The 21,509-nt window shown below is 38.2% G+C and overlaps 1 protein-coding gene across 4 annotated transcripts in view; it reads right to left on the bottom strand.

Annotated features, from left to right (window-relative positions):
* PTPRM (protein tyrosine phosphatase receptor type M) overlaps positions 1 to 21,509 on the bottom strand; it is a 732,676-nt gene that overhangs the window by 563,768 nt on the left and 147,399 nt on the right. For all 4 annotated transcript variants that reach the window (XM_027766560.1, XM_027766561.1, XM_027766562.1 and 1 more), the window contains exons 3-4: positions 16,968 to 17,046; positions 97 to 212 (exon numbers count right to left, since the gene is read on the bottom strand). In XM_027766560.1, coding sequence (XP_027622361.1) covers positions 97 to 212; positions 16,968 to 17,046 — 195 coding nt within the window. The remainder of the gene's footprint in view (positions 1 to 96; positions 213 to 16,967; positions 17,047 to 21,509) is intronic.

Raw genomic sequence — 21,509 nt, 5'->3', positions numbered from 1 at the left:
AATAGTGATCTGACACGATTAATTTCTCTGAGTTCCTCCTCCAGGTGAAACTCTTCCCAATGGACTTGCTCAGCTGTGCAGAATGAGTTACCGTACCTGTAACCAGAGCCTGTCACCTGCCACGGTCCTGCCGATAGCACTGCACTGGAAGGTGGCAAACTGGCCGGCGTTAACTTCTACATTCTGAATCCGCAGAAAGTGGGGAGTTCTGGCTACATAGAGAAAAAGAATTAAAGGTATTAACAGTGGAGCTCTGTAACCAGTAATGTATCTTTTGCAATCTATCTGCAATTTGAGATCTTTCCAATTTGTTCACCATGGGAGAAAATAATGTTTTTGCTTATAAGAACTTTAAAGATTTCATTTTAATTGTAAAAGATATCATGGAAGATTCTGGTGTGCTTTGTAAAAGAATAAAACAGCCAAGCATTCTGGGATAGAACCAAACAGAAAAAAGATATTTTATTGTTCCTGCTGTGCAAATTATCATAGCTCAGCAGTCTTCTTGTAATAACAGATCTGTATTAATAAAGATTATACTGAAGCTTAATTGATGTTTTGAACAAAAACATATTAGATATTTATACTAGCAACATGAAAAGAACAGTAAGAAGTTAAATGATGTTGTCAAGGAAACTTTTTAACCCAAGTACAAAGCTGTGCATAATATATATTTTAATACAACTAATTGGTATGCAACATTACTTGTATAATATTTTCCAGCTACCAAAAATACTATCCCTGCAGACACAGTCTGCAAAATGAGGCTAGGAATGCCATTGCGTGGCAATTTTTGCTGATCCTTATTTCTGATTCAAGAAGTAAGAATGATTCCAAATGCCAAAGAGCATTGTCTCATGGTGTACATGACCCCTATGAGACAGCTGTTTAAATAAAGGAGAACTCTATTTGATCTGAAAAGCACAAGCCAATTTCTGCATCACACTGAAAACATGTATCCAGAAATGAGGATAATAGGTCAGGACTTAATTTTTTAAAAATATATTTAGTAATTTCCTCCATGAGTGAGAGAATGAGAAAGACAGAGCCAGAGAGAGAGACAGGAAGAGAGACGACAGTCCTGACAGGGTCTTGATGGGGCGATCAGCTGCCAGTCTTTAGTCAGTCTCATATCACAGGCAGGCATGTACCTGGCAAACAGAGGGAGGTCTCCAGACTTGAACCAGCAAACTTTTCATGTAGGATTGCCTCACAGAGCACTGGGTTTTATCTCTATGCCACTATCTGACCCCTGGGACTTAAATTTTATAACTTCTTCTTTTAGTAAAACATTCTCTCATCACAACAATGATAGAGTGAAAGTCTAGCAAGAGGGGATAGGGAAAGGGTAAGCAATCGAAAAGGAAGAGGATAAAATGTCAATAATCTCTGGAAGGAACAGATAATCTGAATAGCTATAAATAATTTGATATATCTTGCCAGCTTTTCCCCACTGCCAAGATGTCTCTAGGCCATGCCTAGTCACTTTCAAAAAATAGTGCCCCATCACTGGGTACCAAAGATTATAAACTAGAGCTCATATCAGCCTGAGTAAAACATAATTAGGAATGGAAGTGACTTACTACCAAAGAACAAAGAAAAAGGCATTGTAACATTAAAACACACAGGAGAAGCCCATTACTAATTTGGAGGCCAGTAATAATTCAGACAATGTATTCATGATGCTTAGCCCACAAAATGTTTGAAATGACTTCTAACAAAACAGCATAACTAGGCATTGTTTTCTTAATATATTAACATTCAACTCTATGAACTCAATTTTTCACTAACTTAGTCAAACTTTCCCTTGTTCGAGAATAACATAATACTACAGTTTTAACAATCTTTGGAAAAAGTCCCTAAATCTTCCTGGAAAATAGAAGGACCCATAGTTTTTTTTTTTGTTTTTTTTTTTAATTTATTTTTTGGAGAGGTTTTTTGCTATAGGGCATGTGCACTCACCAGACAGACAGACACAGACAGAGAGATAGAAGAAATCACCCCCCAGGGGGGATGGCCACGCCTCAATCCCTTCTCCTCCATTCTCCTCTCAGGATCTTGGGTACGCACACACATGTGCCTGGAGTGAGTTTAAGCCACTGGGTCTGGGACTGGAACCACGGTTAACTACATGGGAGTTCAGTGACATAGCCATTACGCTAACTGCTAGGACCCATAGTTTTTAAATGGTAAAGGATAAGATTTATTGAGTACTCATGTGGCAGAAACTTTCCCACCAAATATTCACAATTGTGGCTCCATCTATTAAGCCACATCACTGCTCTCAAACTTATGCTCACCATTTTATGCTCATCATTCCACTTGAAGTGGCCCCCTGTCTGCCTTTTGGAATTTTAGCTCTTTTAAGGCCTTATTATTCCTTCCGTAAAGTTTCCATGATTATTTCATCTCATTGTTAGATCTTCTTACATACAATAGCCCTCAAGACTATAGCACCAGTTACTAATGTCTCCCATGGAACAGTCACTTAATATCATTAAAGTTAATACATATTATTTAATAGCACCATGGCCTACTGATTAAGGGAGTCAGATCCCAGATGGCTTACTGTGGTCTCATGCCTTGAAAAACACTCCTGGTCTTATTATGTTTTTTTTGTTTGTTTGTTTTAATGATTGAGTAGTATTTCGCAGTGTATATGTGTCACACTTTTTCAAACTAGTTATCTGTTTGTGGACATTTGGATTAGTTCCATGTCTTAGCAACTGTGATAATGCTGTAATAAACATGGATGTTCAAGTACTTCTACAACTGCCTGTATTCCTATTCTTTGGGTAGATACCCAGGAGTGAAACTTTTGGATCCTATGGTAGTTCTATTTGTAGGCATTTGAGGAACCTCCATATTGTTCTCCATAGTGGCTGTACTAACCAACAGTGTAGGAGAGTTTCCCTTTTTCCACAGCCTTGTCAGCACACGCCCTACAGCAAAAATCTCTCCAAAAAAAAAAAAAAAGCAAAAAATAAAATAAAAAAGAAATGGAGAAGAAATTGCAGCATGGCCATGAACCATGCTGTAATTCTTTCTTTCTCTGGTGAGTGCGCACATCCTATGGCAATTAAAAATAAAAATAAAAATAATAAATCACAGATACCCTTGAAAACTGATCACTTGAGATAATGACTTCTATAGAATTCTCTTCTCCTACTCTCTCTCCTACCTTGCTTCTGATACAAATGAACAAACCTTTCTTATATAAAATAAAATTTAAAAAAATTTAAAACTTTAAAGCAATGCTTATTTTAGGGGTACATACACCAGAGATCCCCACTGTCAACAGAGGGCATGTTGGGGCCAGCAGGTGGCATGGTGGTTAAGGCCACATGGCCAACATGGTTCAAGTTCCAGACCCAGTGGGTTAAAATTTACACTGGGTGTGAGTTGTGTGCATGTTCCAAATCCAGAGGGGAGAGTGGAGAAGAAAGGATTGTGGCATGGCCATACCCCTTTGAGGGTATGGTGATTTCTCACTTTCACTCTCTTTGTCTCTGTCTCTCTCCAGTGAATTCACTGCTCTATGGCAAAAAACTGAAAAATAAATAATAAAATAAATAAAGACATGTTGCACAGAATGAAAACTATTGCTTCGCCTTTAGAATTATTTTGGTCTTTAGTGCAGTTTTCTTGAAGACTGCCAGTACATATTACTTGCACAGTGAAGTTAAGGCTCTAAGGAATTTATGCCTTTGTTCAAATTATATTTTGGAAGGGCCATCCCTGGAACCAGCTGATTCCCTCTGGCCCAGAAAATCGTGTTGCTCGGTTGAGAAAAAGACTTTCATAAAAATAATATGGCTCAAATAATAAACAGAAACCATGTGAAGACATACTAACCTATTAAGCATAAACACTTATATAAGCAAATATTCCTTTTCAAATGAAAGATAATTGACCCAAATGGAAGACAGTTTCTCATCCACCAGGGTGCATATGACAGTGAGACTGAGGAACTCTATTTCTCAGATCAATTTCTTCCAAGAACATGAAAGTCAAACTTTCTGCTCATGGTGTGTATAAGTTTTCTCAGTAAATATTAAAGGCTTATATAATCTTCCAAAGTTTTAAGATGCCTGGATTCTCCCTCTGTCTAGTGCGGTAAATCCTAGAACCATTTTCAGTTGGCAAGTAGTTTAAGGTTGACACTATTTTAAGATTTGGATTTCTGCAAGATTTTGTGTTCAAGCATCAATACTTCAGGCCTTTACTATCTCTGAATACATGAAAAAAAGTCTAAATTTAAGCCTTAGTGGGAACTTTTTAAAATTTATGAAATAGGAAAAATTTTAAAGGTACCTATTTCACAGAGGTGGTATAAAGATTTAAATAAGATGATGCAAGGAAGACATTCTGTGTGCCTGGTACTTGGCCCTTTCTGGAACAGCCAGAAGAGTTTAGATCCCATGCTGAGCCATATGCTCTGAACCTTGCCAAACTGCTTTGATTGTTAACATCAGGTACAGTACCTTTAGAATGGAAAATTTCAATCTATCTCATATTCAAAACAAAGCATTCTTTCACTCTCCAAATTTATAGCCCCATTTGTCTCCTGGATACCCTTTCAAAGGCCATGCCAGCTTTCTCCTAAAATCTGCAGTTCTCAAAAACTAAACATTTTCCATGAATAACAAACAGGTTTTGGGTACAACTTCCCTATTCTCTCATCCCTGCCATGTCCTGTTGCTTTTTACTAAGAAAGAATAGAGGTCTTAGGGTATTAATAAATCCCAAGTCAGCCTTTGAACCCAAAGCCAGGAATTATCATTGATCAAGATGCAAATCTTTTTTTGTGGATGTTTCATTATTATTGGTTCTTCAAAGCCTGCCTCAAAACACTAGCTAAAAATCAGAGAAGAGTAATTTGTGAGATCAAAGTGCAAACTGCAGTGGGACAAAAGAGGACTGTGTCCCAACCTCCGAACCTCCTATTATTTTAATTTACATTTTAATGTAATGGCATAGGTTGAAATGAACTGGATGCCTGCCCAACTGTCAGAGAAAACAGCTAATGTTTTCCTCTATTTGTGTAACATCATCACTAACAAGGAAGCCAATGATGCCAAAAAGAACAGCCTGGTACTGTCTACTCTGCCACTGAAAAACAACAGATTATGCAAACACTCTTTTTGAATTTTAAAATGGACACAACTAAATTCCCCCATGTAAGGTCTCATTCGATTTGGCTGCATAGATTTACCACTGATAGCTAACCAATTCTCCTGAGGATATCAAGATGTAGTGCCAACTAACATAAAGAAATAAATGCATGTTAACATTTATTAAGCTCTTAGAAGAGGCTAACCATGGTTCTAAGTTCTTTATGTACATTAACCGGTATTGAATTCTTACATTTACCCTAAGAGAAAAATTAATTATTACGACTATTCCTATTAAATGAATGAGGCAACAGGTCCACAAAGGCCAATTAACTCTTGTGACAGAAGCAGAGAACTTCGATTTTAGCATGTTTCAGGCCACAGTTATTTTCATTTTGCTTAAAAGTTAAGAGGTATTACTGGGACCAGCCACAGTGGTGCAGGCTGTAGGTCCCACTGTGGAGCCACATGGGAGGCCTGGGTTCAGATCCCGGGTTGACCTGAACATACTAAGGTACACCCATGTGCACCTATGCTCCTGGTTGGCGGAGGTTACCTCTCTGTGATTCTCCTTCGTAAGAGAAACACAGAAACCTTTTTATTAAAGAGTAGTTCTTCACCTGCCCTCTTCCCACACTGAAGGTGAAGGAGTAGAGTCTGAGGAAGGACATTAAGGAGAAAAATAGAGAGGCAAGGCACTTATGGGACAAAGAAATGGATTAGTATCTATTGAAGATAATTTTCTAGTATGGTGAACTGGAGTGGTGAGAAATGTACACATGCTGGAATATTCACTTTGTAAGCTAAGTAACGTGATTGAATATATAAAGGAAATAGAAATAAAAAATAAAAAATAAAATAGTTCTTAAATAATTATTCAAGTAGAAAAACATTAAATATTCTTATCAGACATAAATAAGTTAGGCACTATAAAAATAATATTCTTTTGGAAAAATATCCAAGTTCTACTATACATGTTTAAAATAACCATCAACTCTGAATCCTATGTAATTCTCAAACTAAGCACATGAGTTTGTTATTATTCAACAGAACATAATTCTGAAAACAATTCTAACTTCTGCTTTGTTACTGTAATTCTTGCATTAATTACACTGCTTAGTAAGTCTTCATAAAATAAAACATAAATCTGGACAAACACAGCAAAGTATGAGTATGTAAATTACTAGTAAGTGATTCTTGTTTGTAAAAGTGTCAATAATTTTCAACCTAGGATGTCATATCGTGAACTTAGCATTTCTTAACTAGTTAAAGAAAATTATTTATTTTGCATATGTTGAAATAGTAATACAGAATAGTGTCAGATTTTAATTCAATTTATTGAATATCTATAGCACATGGGTTTATAAAGGCTTTATATCTTTTATATTATATTGTTATTATTCCTTTAAATTTATACAAAAATTGGGACCAGCAGTTAGCATAATGGCTATGTCTCTGAGCTCCCATGTAGCTGACTGTGGTTCAAGTCCCGGACCCTATGGCTTAAACTCATGTCAGGCGTGAGTGCATGCATGCCCAAGATCCCAAGAAGAGAATGGAGGAGAAGGGATTGAGGGTGGCCAACCCCCCTGGGGGGGTGATTTCTCACTTTCTATCTCTCTGTCGCTCTCTGTCTTTCTGGAGCGCACATGCCCCATAGTAAAAAACCTGTCAAAAAAAGAAAAAAAGAGAGAGAAATAAAAATTTATACAAAAATAATGGGACATGGTCATATGTAATGATAAGATTTCAGAATTGAAGATATTATATAGACAGATAACTTTGTATTTAATATGCTACATGGCAACACACAAGAAAGGTATACATCATTATTAAATGGGATTTATCCTGTGAGTGCTAAGTTGGTTTAATATCCAAAAGACAATCAAAAGAATAAATAGAATAAAGGACAGAAACCACATGATAATCTGACAAAGAAAAAGCATTTGCTAAACCCCAACAACCTTTCATGATAAAAAGTCTTAACAAAAGAGAAATAAAAAGGAACTTCCCTCATGAAAATCAGCATCTACATCCTACTGAAAAACTGAAAGTTTTCCTCCTAAGATTAGGAACAAGATATCTACACTGTAATTAGACAAGAAAAAGAATAAAAATAATCTAGATTGGAAAAATAAAAACTTGGAAACTCTATTTTAAGATGACGTGATTTGGGACCAGTCAATGATGTGATTGTTCAGTCAACTGGATCCCAAATAGCTGACTACACAGTTCAAGTACCAGACTGGGCAGCTTGAAAAACATGCCCAGCACATATGTGTGTATGCCCAAAATTCTGAGAGGAGAACGGAGAGGGATTGCAGCTTGGCCATCCCTTAGGGAGTGCATTCTCATAGTCTGTGTCTGTCTTTTTCTGACAAGCAAACACAAGCATCCTATAGCAAATTAAAACCAAAATAAAAAGATATGGTTTGTATATAGAAAATGCTAAGAACACACACACACACACACACACACACACACACACATACAAGAGCTAATAAGTAAGTTCAGCTAGGTCTTAGGACACAATGTCAGCATACAAAAATCAGTTGCATTTCTATATACTAGTAATGAACAATATAACAATGAAGTTAAGAAAACAATTACATTTACAAAGTAAACATTAAAGGCCGAAGGGCCGGCCCCCCTCCGGGGGCCCCGCGGCCGGGGCTTATGCCCCGTGCAGCCGCACGCCGAATGGCCTCTCCGGCGCTGGATGGCCCGGAGGCCGAAAACAAGGTTGAAGAACTTGCAACTTGAGAAGATGATAGAAAAACAAACAAACAAACAAACAAAAAACAAAGTAAACATTAAAATATCTTAGAACAAATCTAACAAAATAAGTATAAAACTTGTACTCTGAAAACTACAGACTATTGAAAATTTTATATCACAGTAAAACAAAAGGAATGCCTTTGTTCATAGATCATAGGACTTTATATTGTTAAAATGGTAGTAACACACCCTCCCCACCACCACCACAAAGCTGTCTTATCCCAGTTGGTATTTTCTGGCTGAAATTGACAAGTTGATCCTCAAATTCATAGGGAAACATAATAGGAACAGAATAGCCAAAATAATACTTAAAAATGGAACAAAGTTGGAAGATTCATAGATCCCAATTTTAAAACTTACTATCAAGTTACAATAATCAAAACAGAGTGGTACTTACACAAGGATAGATCAATGGAATAAGGTTGAGGATCAACAAATAAGCTTTTATATGTGTGGTTGATTTTCAACAAGGATAAAATGTAATTCAGGAGGGACAAAATATCTCAACAAACAGTATTAGAATAACTAAATGTCTATATGCAATAAAAGTGAAACTGTGTCACTTCCTTGTACATTATACAAATATACTCAAAATAGCTCATAGAACTATGTATCAGTATTGAAACTATAAAACTCTAAGAAGAAAACATAGGACTAAACCTTTGATCTTAGGCAAAACAGTCTTAGAGCACCCACTGATACAGTGACACAAGTAACAGAAGGAAAAATAGAAACCTAGACTTTATCAAATCTTAAAACTCTTATGCTGCAAAGAGCATCAGGGAAATGAAAAGACAGGCCAGCTGTGCTTGTACAGCAGTAATGCAACATCTGGTGATATTTGAAGCTATGTGGGAAGGTCCCAGTTTCACACCCTAAGATCTTCCTGTATTTGCCTATGTGCCTGTGATTCGACCTGGCTGAAGATGGGGTGGAATGGGGTATAAGGCCCTGTGAGAATACATCCATCCATCCATCCATCCACCATCCATCATCTACCTCTATTCATCTCTCTTTCTCTCTTGCTTTTATTCTCTCAGAAGGAATAAATAAACGTAACTTTTTAAAATTGAAAAAAACAGGACCAATAGATGGCATAGCAGTTAAGGCAGTTGGATCCTACATGACTGTGAAGGTGGCTGGATCCCACAGCAGGGTTTAAGTCCTGGACTTCAGAAACACGCTGGCTACAGTGTATGCATGACCAAAACCCTGACAGGAAAATATCAAAAGGAAAAGGGATTGCAGCATGGTCATCCCCTAGGGGGGGTTTCTCACTTTTTTCCCCTTCTCTTTCTCTCCAGCAAACACATGCACCCTATAGCCAATAATAATAATAATAATAATAATAATAATAATAATAATAATAATAAATAATGATAATAATACATTAATGAATTAATTAAAAATAAAAGCAACCCATAAATTTGGAGTAAATATTTTCAAGTCAAATCATATGTCAGGTAAGGGATATATATCTATAGGTATTAAAAAAAACTATTACACTATCTGTTTCTCTGTCTCTCTGGTGAGTACATGTGCCCTATTACAAAAATGTCTCTGAAAAAAAGAAAACTTTTACACTGAATAATTATAACTCAATTAAAATGGAAAAATAATCTGAGTAGACAATTATACCAAAAAGATGTACAAATTTCCTGTAGGCACAAGGAAAATAATCTTGATATCATTAGTCATTATGTAATCTAAACCTTGAAAAGATATCACTTGAAATCCACTAGAATGACTATGATTAAACAAAAGTTCTAAATATTGACAAAATTATGGAGAAATTGAAATCCTCACATATTCTGCTATTTGGAAAGTAAAACGGTACAGCCAATTTGAATATGGATTTTGTAGTTTCTCAAAATCCTAAACATAGAGTTCTAGGTAGTCTAACAATTCTATTCTTAAATATGTATGCAATAGGAATGAAAAACAAATGTCCACGTAAAAACCTGTATGTAATGTTCATAACAACATTATTCAGAATAGCCAAAAGGTAGAAATAACATGAATGTCCACCAATTGATGAATGATTAAATAAAATGTATCACTTGGTTTTTAAAAGGCATGAAGTATTGATAGATGCCACAACAAGGGTAAATCTTAAAACATTATGCTAAGTAAAAGAAGCCAGACATAAAGAAGCCTGCAAAATGTGACTACATTTAAATAAAATGTGCAGAATAAGTAAATCTATAGAAACAGAAAGTAAAATGAATGGTTGTCTAGGGCAGTGGTTTGGGAGCCAGAGGAAATGAAAATAAAGAATGACTGTTTTATTTTTTAAATATGTTAATGATTGATTGATTGATTGATTGAATGCACACACACCAGAGAGAGACAGAGTGAGAGAGAGAGAGAAAGTGAGAGGTCAAGCCACCAGGTCCAGGAATCAAATGGCAGTTGGCCATATGAGAGTCCTGAGTCCCAACTGCTATGCAACCTGCCAGCCCCTAAAGAATGACTGTTAATCAGTATGGCATTAATCTGGAGGGAGGGTGATGAAGATGCTTAATACTGATTATGGTGGTGGGTACACAACTCTGTGAATTTACTAAAAGCCAGTGAATTGCACACTTTAAATGGGCCAATTGTATCAAATGTAAATGCTATCTTGATAGATCTGTTAAATTTTGATATGGCTTCTAAGATATAAAAATATATATTAGCACCACCAAGTAATAACAGAAGTGCTAAGATAGCCATAGCTTATCATGTGTTTAGAAACAAGAGACCACACTATGAAGCTGAAAAGATGCTTCTCCAGATTCTCCTACCAGGATTATTTATTATTTTGAGAGGTTTTTGCTATAGGGCGTGTGCACTCGTCAGACAGACAGACAGAGACAGAGAGACAGAAAGCGAGAAATCACCCCCCGGGGGGGATGGCCACTCCGCAATCCCTTCTCCTTCATTCTCCTCTCGGGATCTTGGGCATGCACACACACGCACCCGGTGTGAGTTTTAAGCCACCAGGTCTAGGACTTGAACCACGGTTGACTACGTGGGAGTTCAGCGACATTTTAAATGGGCCAATTGTATCAAATGTAAATGCTATCTTGATAGATCTGTTAAATTTTGATATGGCTTCTAAGATATAAAAATATATATTAGCACCACCAAGTAATAACAGAAGTGCTAAGATAGCCATAGCTTATCATGTGTTTAGAAACAAGAGACCACACTATGAAGCTGAAAAGATGCTTCTCCAGATTCTCCTACCAGGATTATTTATTATTTTGAGAGGTTTTTGCTATAGGGCGTGTGCACTCGTCAGACAGACAGACAGAGACAGAGAGACAGAAAGCGAGAAATCACCCCCCGGGGGGGATGGCCACTCCGCAATCCCTTCTCCTTCATTCTCCTCTCGGGATCTTGGGCATGCACACACACGCACCCGGTGTGAGTTTTAAGCCACCAGGTCTAGGACTTGAACCACGGTTGACTACGTGGGAGTTCAGCGACATAGCCATTACGCTAACTGCTGGTCCTTCTCCTGCCAGGATTATTGAGCCAAATTCAAAATATATTTTTTTGTGTGCATACCAAATGCAAGAATTAGCTATGTTTATGAGAATGGTCTTAGCTACAGAGCTGCTGATTCTGCACAGCCATCTCCACATTCCAGGCTGATGCTGCATCTTATTGTCACTACATTAAAATCAGTTTTATGAGCAACTGTATACTTATATCAGAACAGCTACTATTAAAAAAAATGTTGTAATGTCTACTCATAAACATACATGAATCCAAGCAGGAGCTTTTACAGTGAAGTAATTGAGATTCAGTGATTGTGCATTTATTTGGAAAGCACAGATTTAGATATGTAATATGTATGCTCTTTTAGGATCTAAATTTAATGAGCATCAAAATTTCAAAATAATTGATTATTATTTAGAAATCTTGATAGGAAATGTCCTAATGTATTACCTGTTATGCTTTCGATTTTAAGACTATAATATTGCCTTCCTTCAAACACTTATTAGCATGTTTTCTCCATAAACTTAGAGATTCAGGACAAAATAACTACAGTAAAGCTATCATCAAAACCATTTAAGCTTATAGTTCAAAATGCTGTTATACCATACATCACCTTGGTACTGAACCCGTTTTGCAATCTTTGCCTCCTAACAGCAGTTCACAAAGCCAATTAGGTATTAGCACAGGTATTCTCCAAAGGAGAAAACATAAACACCGTTTCTATGGCCATAGGAAGCTGGCTCCTAAGGAAATAACAAAACTGCAGGGGACATTTCAGAAAGGCACTAAAAGGGGGATAAACATTAAATCTTTATGTCTTTGCTGAATGCAATGACTTAAATCCCATGGAACAGAAGGAAAGGGGCTACATTGGAGAAGATATGATGTTGGCCAGTGGCACACACACAGAACAAGGAACCAGGACACAGGAGAGGAAGCTTTGTGTGACCTCAAGCTGCAGTTGCTGCACCTACTCCAGGTGCAGCAACATCTGCCTTGTAGCAAGATTTGCTCTAAGAAACAGGGAGAGCACTCAGCACTTAGTAGGCATGTGGTATTACTAAGTCTGATTTCTTTGCCTCTTTGTAAGAGGTGAATCAAGCCATAGCATTTTTGTACATTAGAAGATCCCAGGGCACTTTTCTAAGCCCAGAGCTATTACTCTGAGGATGTGGCCAAGTTCCAACTCAGGTAATTATAATCTGCTGCCTAAATTTACCCTGCTGTTTCAATTAGGTAGAGCCTTGTTCAGTGTCCTGCCTTTTTAAGAAAAAGGAAGAGAAATTCCTCTTGAGCTCCCCAGTCATGCTGACAGGAAAGAAAAGGCAAATATGACATACTGCAGAAGTAATGTCTGCCTTCTTTATGAATTGATTGCTGTACATTAACTTTTGTGTTTGGCGAACTTCAACGCACCAACTAAAGATATCAGAGAAAGCAAAACTCTTTTTGACAGGATCAAACAACTGTAATATGAAACCCTCCTCTGTAACAACCACACCAGTCTTCTCTATAACTACTCCTGAGAGTGATCTAAAAGTCTATTCAAATCCATGGAATAACAAGCTGAGACCATCCTGCAAGTGTTTATATTTCTAATACCATAGATACAACTGTTCTCCCATGAATTGGGTAGCGGCCATCAGCAGAGATTCATGAAATGTATGAACTAACCAATTTCTTTTTCATGCCAGGGATTCTAAAAATAAAGCAGGCTGCCATCCCTCAGATGGCCCAAAATTTAAAGTCTGACAATATCAATTTTGGGCAAGGATATAGGAAAATAAAACTTCTATTCATTACTGCTGGGAATATAAACTGGTTCAGACACTTTTCATAGCAATTTGGCAGCATCTTATAAAACAAAAAATTTTTCTACCCTCCATCCAAGCTATTCAACTTCTAAGAATATCTCCCACCAAGATGCTCATGCATTGCACCAGGAACACACACACAGATGTTCACTGCAGCAATGTTTTTAGTAGAGAAATACTTAGGGGGTAGGGAGGGACACTAAATGTCCATAAAAGAATAGGAAGATAAAATGTAGTATATTCTGATAGAATACCATAGACTAACCTAAAAAAAATGTAATACTAAGTAGGAGAAAGAAAAGAATATACAAAAATTCTTACAGTTAGATACCATAATTCATTTGAATTTATTTATTTAATTTGCTTTTTAGAAATATGTACTGATTATGGGAAACAGTGCACACACACACACAGACACATGCATACACACACACATATACACAAGCACTCAGACAGACATTGACAGGGTTTGATTGTTCAGCACTCCATGTTTCTTGGTAAAAGCTGAGGCCCAGATCCCATGACAGAGTGGGGCAAGCCAACAACTTTCTTTCCTAGGCCCCACTGATTGCAAGGTAATGAGCATGTGTTTGAACTTCCTACCCTGACAATCCCATTCAGTCTTTTTTCTACATATTTCTCTTGGGTTTGTGAGATCGCACACACACACACACAGACACATGCATACACACACACATATACACAAGCACTCAGACAGACATTGACAGGGTTTGATTGTTCAGCACTCCATGTTTCTTGGTAAAAGCTGAGGCCCAGATCCCATGACAGAGTGGGGCAAGCCAACAACTTTCTTTCCTAGGCCCCACTGATTGCAAGGTAATGAGCATGTGTTTGAACTTCCTACCCTGACAATCCCATTCAGGGCTGTGCACCTCAGGACAAGAAGGCAGAGGCCCAGAGACAGAAAGCATCCAGGCACTGGCGACAAAGGTCACCTTTAAGTTAAGGGGGACAGATGCATTGTGCCCGCTTGGAGCCAGCCCTTTTGCCATAGTCACTGTGGTCTCCCCACATAGCCCCACTTTTGGTGGCAGCACAATATCTTACTCTAGACCACCATTGCTCCCAGGAATTCTATTTGCTATCCAGTCCCCTTGCTATACAAAGTTTGTTTCTGTGCTTAAAGCAGCTAGTTTCTGCTGCTGCTGCTGCTGCTGCTGCCTGTGGACTAGAAAGTATACAGATGGAAAGTCACAATGACCGGCTCACTACCAAGTGGCCCCTGGGAAGAGAAAGAAATGGAGCTGGCAATCTGCAATATTTAATAAAAGAGGCTAAGGATCAGCAGAGGCACAGTGGTAAAATGCAATGCTATACAAGGCTGACTCGAATGGGAAGGTTTCCAGTTCGAGTCCAGAGATCACCCTGAGCACATGGGGCATGTGCATATCCCATGTTATTACAAGTCTGACTAGGCATGTGCATATTCCATGTTATTACAAGTCTGGTAGATTGGGGCATCATGATCCTGTTGGAAGTGCTGTCTCTCTCTCTCTCTGTCTCATTGTCTCAGTCTTTCTCACTCATGGAAAAAGTAAATAATGTACTCTAAAAAAGAAAAAGATAAACTAAATGAAAAAAAAAAAGGGACCAGCTGATAGCATAATGGCCATGTCACTGGACTCCCATGTAGTCGACCGCGGTTCGTGTCCTGGACCAGTGGCTTAAACTCTCTTAAAAAAAAAAATAAAAAAAGATAAAGTAAATGAAGAAGTTAATAATGTAAAAATAAAGTTCACATGCAAATATAACAAACTGTTAAGAGTTTTTCACATTAGGTGTTAAAACAAGGGTGTGTGGGACCAGCAGTTGGCATAATAGCTATGTTGATGGACTCCCATGTAGTTGACCGCAGTTCGAGTCCTGGACCTGGTGGCTTAAACTCATGCCGGGCGTATGTGCGTGCGTACCCAAGATCCCGAGAGGAGATTGGAGGAGAAGGGATTGTGGTGTGGCCATCCCCTGGGGGGTGATATCTTGCTTTCTGCCTCCCTGTTTCTCTCTGTCTTTCTGGTGAGTGCATGCACCCTATAGCAAAAACCTCTCAAAAACAAACAAAACAACACAAACAAAAAACCAAGTGTTTATAACCTAAAGTATTTTTAAAATATTTTTAAATATTATTATTATTTAATGGGATATTAGGCATGCACACGCACGCACCCAGCATGATTATCAAGATCTATTGCTGAGTGAAGTAAGCCAGGCTATGAAAGAAAGATATTGTATGTATCCACTCAATATATACCGACTATCCGCACTCTATGGTAGAGAGTGAAAAATTGGAGGACATAAAAGCAGTGAAGGTACTTAACGAGAATAGGACAGGGTGGAATGGGGGGGGGGCATGCACACGCACGCACCCAGCATGATTATCAAGATCTATTGCTGAGTGAAGTAAGCCAGGCTATGAAAGAAAGATATTGTATGTATCCACTCAATATATACCGACTATCCGCACTCTATGGTAGAGAGTGAAAAATTGGAGGACATAAAAGCAGTGAAGGTACTTAACGAGAATAGGACAGGGTGGAATGGGGGGGGGGCGGTGAGGAGAAGAGGATAGAGAAAGATAGCAAGTGAACAATAGAGAGGCAGGACGTTAGTGAGAAACAGATATGGCTTATTACCTGTTGGTGATGACATGTATAGTATTCTCAACTGGATTGTTCTGAGAAGTATTTCATGATGGGTGAAGTCTTTTTACAAGCAAAATGAGAAATAGTGATTGACTGTTTTAAAAAAATAATTGGAATAATAATAATAATGATTAGAAAACAACCAAGAAAAGATATTGAATGATGAAGTGGGGAGATTAATGTCTCTGTATTGACTGACATGCATGGCATTCCCTTTTGAAAAAGCAATGTAATACATTGTAAAATTATATGTAACTCAATGTAATATAAAGAAGATTATGATGATAATAATAATAAAAAGAAATAAAAAAAAAGATGCGACGTGTAGGGCTCAAACCATGGTCAGTCACGTTTGAGTATAACATTCTAACTACCATGCCACCTGCTGGCCCTATGTATTAATTTTTAAAAGATGAGGAACAGGTCATTCTGAGTCTCCTAGGTAGTAAAGGTAGGTGTCTTACATTAGATAGATCCCAGTTCTGCCTGGGGATACACTGTTTAGAACTATGTGATAAAAACTGAGGAACTCTGCCAAAACATATCAAACTTAAAATAAAACACACAGATTTTAAATATTTTACCTTGTACTACTATAGAAAAGAAATCTAAAGGTCATGTCAACAAATAAGCAGGCTCTCCACCATTCAAGCACACCAAAGACTCCTTTATCCCCCATTCCTGATTTTCATTTTAAAAGACACCGAGGGCCTAGACAGTGGCACCATAGTAAAATGCAACTCCACAAGGCTGACCTGCATGGGGAGGTTCCAGGTTCATGTCTAGAGATCTCCTTGAGTACATCTAACACTCCTAGGCCCAGGATCTGGCTGGCTGGCTAAAGTTGGGGATGGATTGTGGCATCAAGAATCTGTTGGGGGTGCTCTCGCTCCCCACCACTCCCATCTCTCTTGCTCAGGGAAAAAAAATTAGATACATACAAACCATGATGTTTACACCTGAAACATGTTTTTGGACTTGTGAGCTAGCAAGCCAGCTCCTAGAAACTTGTCTGGAACTCCCTTGGCAAGATGACTTCTCCGAGGTTTTAGTCCTTTCTCTTAATCCATAATGTAAATATGCCTGAATATTTAAAAATAAAGACAACTTACTGCACGGATGTCCTAACACCTTCACTTCATCAATAGCGAGGTAGCCTTGATGTCCAGAAGTTATCACTTCAAAAATCACCTGGAAAATTAAGATTTACATTAGTCACTTGTTTCATCAGACATTTAACAAATATCTCCTATATGTGACACAACAAATATTAATGGAGTAATTGCCTAACTGCTAGTCTGTCCTCCAAGTGTGAGGCTACACAGATAAATAAGACCCAGTCCAGTTTCCTGAGGGATTAATGGGTAGTGGGTTTGTCACACAGCATCCTACCTCAAGTACTCAGCTGGTAAGGAGGGGATGAGGAAGGGCCATGGTTAAGAGCAGACATTTGGGAGACAGAAGCTTGGATCATTTACAAGGGGCTAGAGATACAGTAGGGAACAAAATATCAAAGTTCTTGAGATCACAGCACTTACATTTTGGAAAGAAGATAAATATTAACCATATGCTCACATAAAATAAACATAAAATTGAAAAATAATTTAAAAACCTATAAGTTATTTACTAAGCACATACATCACATGTACTATCCATTATCTCTTTTATTAGTTCATGCAAGAATTCCTGAAGGATTTCATATTTAAAAAAAAAAGAGTATTTGGGGTCAGCAGGTTCCCTGGTTTTTAAGGTGCTGGACTCCGGCATGGTCAGTCATGGTTTGAGTCCCAGCTACCAGGGTAGCTTGACAATCACAATGGGCACATGTGTGTGTGTGCCCAAAATCCTGAGAAGAAAATGGAGGATAAGGGACTGTGACATGACAATCCTCCCAGGGGGTGATTTCTCACATTCCCTCTCTCTCCAGTGTGAGCACATACCTTATCACAAACCTAACAGAAACAAACAAACAAAATGAACATTATATACAAAGTATAAGGAGGACTTTAAAATGTTAATGGAAAATGTGTATTATGAAAATAGATTTCACATTTTTTGCACCTACTACATTCATACTTTCTTTTTCCATGAACTTGCAGAAGTCCCTTCAAAATGGTCCAAAAAATACAATGAGTCAATAATAGACATAATTTATTTTCTCTTTTTTTTTTTGATGGTGTAATGTGTGTGTATATATATATGTGAAGGGGAAAAGTATTTGGGACCAGCAGTTAGAGTAATGGCTATGTCGCTGGACTCCCACGTAGTCGACTGCAGTTCGCGTCCCAGACCCGGTAGCTTAAAACTCACGCCGGGCACGGGGGCGTGCAGGCCCAAGATCCCAAGAGGAGAATGGAAGAGAAGGGATTGTGGCATGGCCATCCCCCCCAGGGGGTGATTTCTTACTTTCTGTCTCTCTCTTGTCTGGTGAGCGAACGCACCCTTATAGCAAAAACCTCTTTAAAAAAAAAAAGGGTAAAAGTATTTTAGGCTGGGTCTCGCTGTGTTGTGATCTTCCTGCTTTAACCTACTAAGGAGATGGGACCATAGGCATGTGTCACTGGACCCAACTTTGTAGATATAGTCTTAAAACTCAATCTTTCTTTTCTTTTCCTTTCCTTTCCTTTTCTTTTCTTTTCTTTTCTTTTCTTTTCTTTTCTTTTCTTTTCTTTTCTTTTCTTTTCTTTTCTTTTCTTTTCTTTTCTTTTCTTTTCTTTTCTTTTCTTTTCTTTTCTTTTCTTTTCTTTTCTTTTCTTTTCTTTTCTTTTCTTTTTAGGGGAAGGTCTACTATGGGGCTCTTAACATTTGCCAAAAGAGCGAGGAATGAGAAATCACCCTCCTCCCCCAGGGGGGATAGCTATGTTGTAATCCCTTCTCCTCCATTCTTTTCTTGGGATTTTGGGCACACGCATGTACCTGATACGATTTTCAAGCCGCTAGGTACAGGACTCAAACCATGCAGTTGGCCATATGGGATTCAGTGGCTTAACCTCCAGACCACCCACTGGTTCAAAACTCAGTCTTTCTAATTTCCAATATCATGATGTGTTCATGACTACACACTGCTTGAATAAAAACTTTTTTGCGGGGGGAGAGGTTTTTGCTATAGGGTACATGCACTCACCAGAAAGACAGAGAGAGACAGAAAGTGAGAAATCACCCCTCAGGGGGGATGGCCATGATTCTCCTCCATTCTCCTCTTGGGATCTTGGGCATGCACGCACACACGCCTGGCATGAGTTTAAGCCACCAGGTCCGGTACTCAAACCATGGTCGACTACATGGGAGTTCAGCGACATAGCCATTATGCTAACTGCTGGTCCCAAAACTTTCAGTCCCAGGACTATATTAACTATGGACTACGATAACTATGTTTTGTTGCAAAACTAAAACAAGCAATCAGCAAAGTTCAGACTAAAAAAGCTCAAGGGTTTCCTAAACCATAGGTACAAAAAGTCATTCAGAAACTCTTGCTAGGCTAGATGCCACTGTGTCATAATGGCATCACAATAAAGTATAAAGTACAGAGAAGAGACACAGCAGGAAAACAGAAATGAAATAGAACTTTGTCTTATTGATAAGTTTTTGTTTTTTCACTGATATAAGTAAAATAAAGAGGTATATAGATATGTTTGCAATGGAACCATGCCAATTTATCTTTCTAGTACTAGGGCCTATTGGTGGACAACTGAAGGGAGTGGAAAAGATTGGTATAGAGAGCAAGTATAGGGAAAAGAAATTCAAGGCCCCTGGATAACAGTTATGTCCTGTCTCAGGGAAATAGTGACAGTAGGCACAGGCACTACAGAACCCCACAGACTGCTCTGGTATACTGCCTACCTCAGGGCAGCTGGGGGCTGGCTGCTGGTACTCTCTGTCTAGCTGCTCTGCAGCACCACTACTCCGGTTATAAAACTGTATTTTGGGGATCAGTAGATGGCATAATAGTTATGTCACTGGACTCCCATGTAGTCAACTGCAGTTCAAGTCCTGGATCCAGTAGCTTATAAAACTCATGCCAGGCATGCAGGCGTAAGTACATAAGATCCTGAGAGGAGAGTGGAGAAGAGATTGTGGAGTGGCCATTCTCCTTGGGGGGTGATTTCTTGCTTTCTGTCTCTCTCTGTCCCTTGGGCAAGTGAACTCACCCTATAGCAAAAAATCTCTCTAAAAAAAAAAAATGTATTTTGAAAGTTAAGCCCAGAAATGTTCACCAGACCTTCCATCATTCCATTCATGTCCTCCCTCCCTTTTCTTTCACCCTTCCTTTTGCTTATCCATTCATCCAACTGAAAGCTCTACTGCATATCACCTCTCTTCCAGGTACTGGGACAAGCATTTGGACTATGAGAGGACTTCAAAACAAATCTGTAGTGAAATTAAAGTAAAAGTTTATTTTGGTGCAATTAAAAAAAAACTACAGTTTTTTTTCATAATATGTATTTTCCTTAAGCTTTTTTGAAGACCCCTTTGTACTTTATGAACAGAAAAAAGATTCCTTTTGTTATCAAAATGGTGTTTTATGAAACTTAGGTTTTATTTTTGTCACCTACAAGAGCTTAAGCTTCTAGTAAAAACAGAACCATCCTTACTCTTTGAAGGAATGCATTAATTCTTAGTGTACATGCAAAGAACATTTATGTGCAACAATTTTTTTAGAGATTTTTGCTATAGGATGCATGCACTCATCAGAGAGACAGAGAGACAGAAAGCAAGAAATCACCTCCCAAGGCAGATGGCCATGCCATATCCCTTCTCCTCTACTCTCCTCTTAGGATTTTGGGCACACATGCACACATACCTGGAATGAGCTTCAAGCTGACAGGTCTGGGACTTGAACCACAGTCAGCCATTTGGGAGTCCAGTATCTTTACCACTACATATCACTGCTGGTCCATATGCAACCATTTTTTCAAGTTGAGTTATATGTGCAAATTGAACCCATAATAGTCTTAAGTCAATATAGGGCCATGGCCTTACCAAAGGAAAAGAGAGCAAAATAAAGAAGGTGAAGAAACTAAAGACATAGGGAAACCATGCTTAACTTCTCTGAGTTCATTTTTTCATCCTCCATGTCAAAGAATGGACGACCTCGAGAAGTTTTTATTAAAAACCACTATGTTTTAGCCCACCTATTTGTATATATTTTCTATGTATGCTCTGAAAGATCTAAAAAAACTAGATTGTCTTATGAAATTTAAGCTTTTTAGTTGGAGAAAAAAGAAGATGAAAGGACAGGACAAGATAGCAATGGCCAAATGGCGGATTCAAACACTAAGGAGCTCATGGGAATATGATCCTTCCCTATCTCATTACTGTACTTCCTTCTCATTCCCAGACAAATCAGGAAGCCTGTGATACACCCAACATAACTTTTAATACAGTCTGCTCATAAACTCATAGCTGTCTCAGCAAGTATTTGTCTTCATCCCAACTAGACTAGAGGCAAAGAGAGCCTCAGCAACTGACCAATGCACTGTAAATTTTCCAGCAGAAGAATTAAACACATGCTTCTTTAGGCAACTTTCCTCCCTCCAGTCTTGCAACTAGAATACAAAGCAGTAAAGAAAGTCAGTGTCCGCTAATGAATATAGTCAGAGAACAAGGGCCTGCTTCTTTCATTTACTTAAAATCTTTGGAAAGTAAACTTAACC

Source organism: Tupaia chinensis, unplaced genomic scaffold (genome assembly GCF_000334495.1).
Source record: "Tupaia chinensis unplaced genomic scaffold, TupChi_1.0 Scaffold143584_1, whole genome shotgun sequence".
Taxonomy (NCBI): domain Eukaryota; kingdom Metazoa; phylum Chordata; class Mammalia; order Scandentia; family Tupaiidae; genus Tupaia; species Tupaia belangeri.
This window is presented reverse-complemented; position numbering and strand designations above follow the sequence as displayed.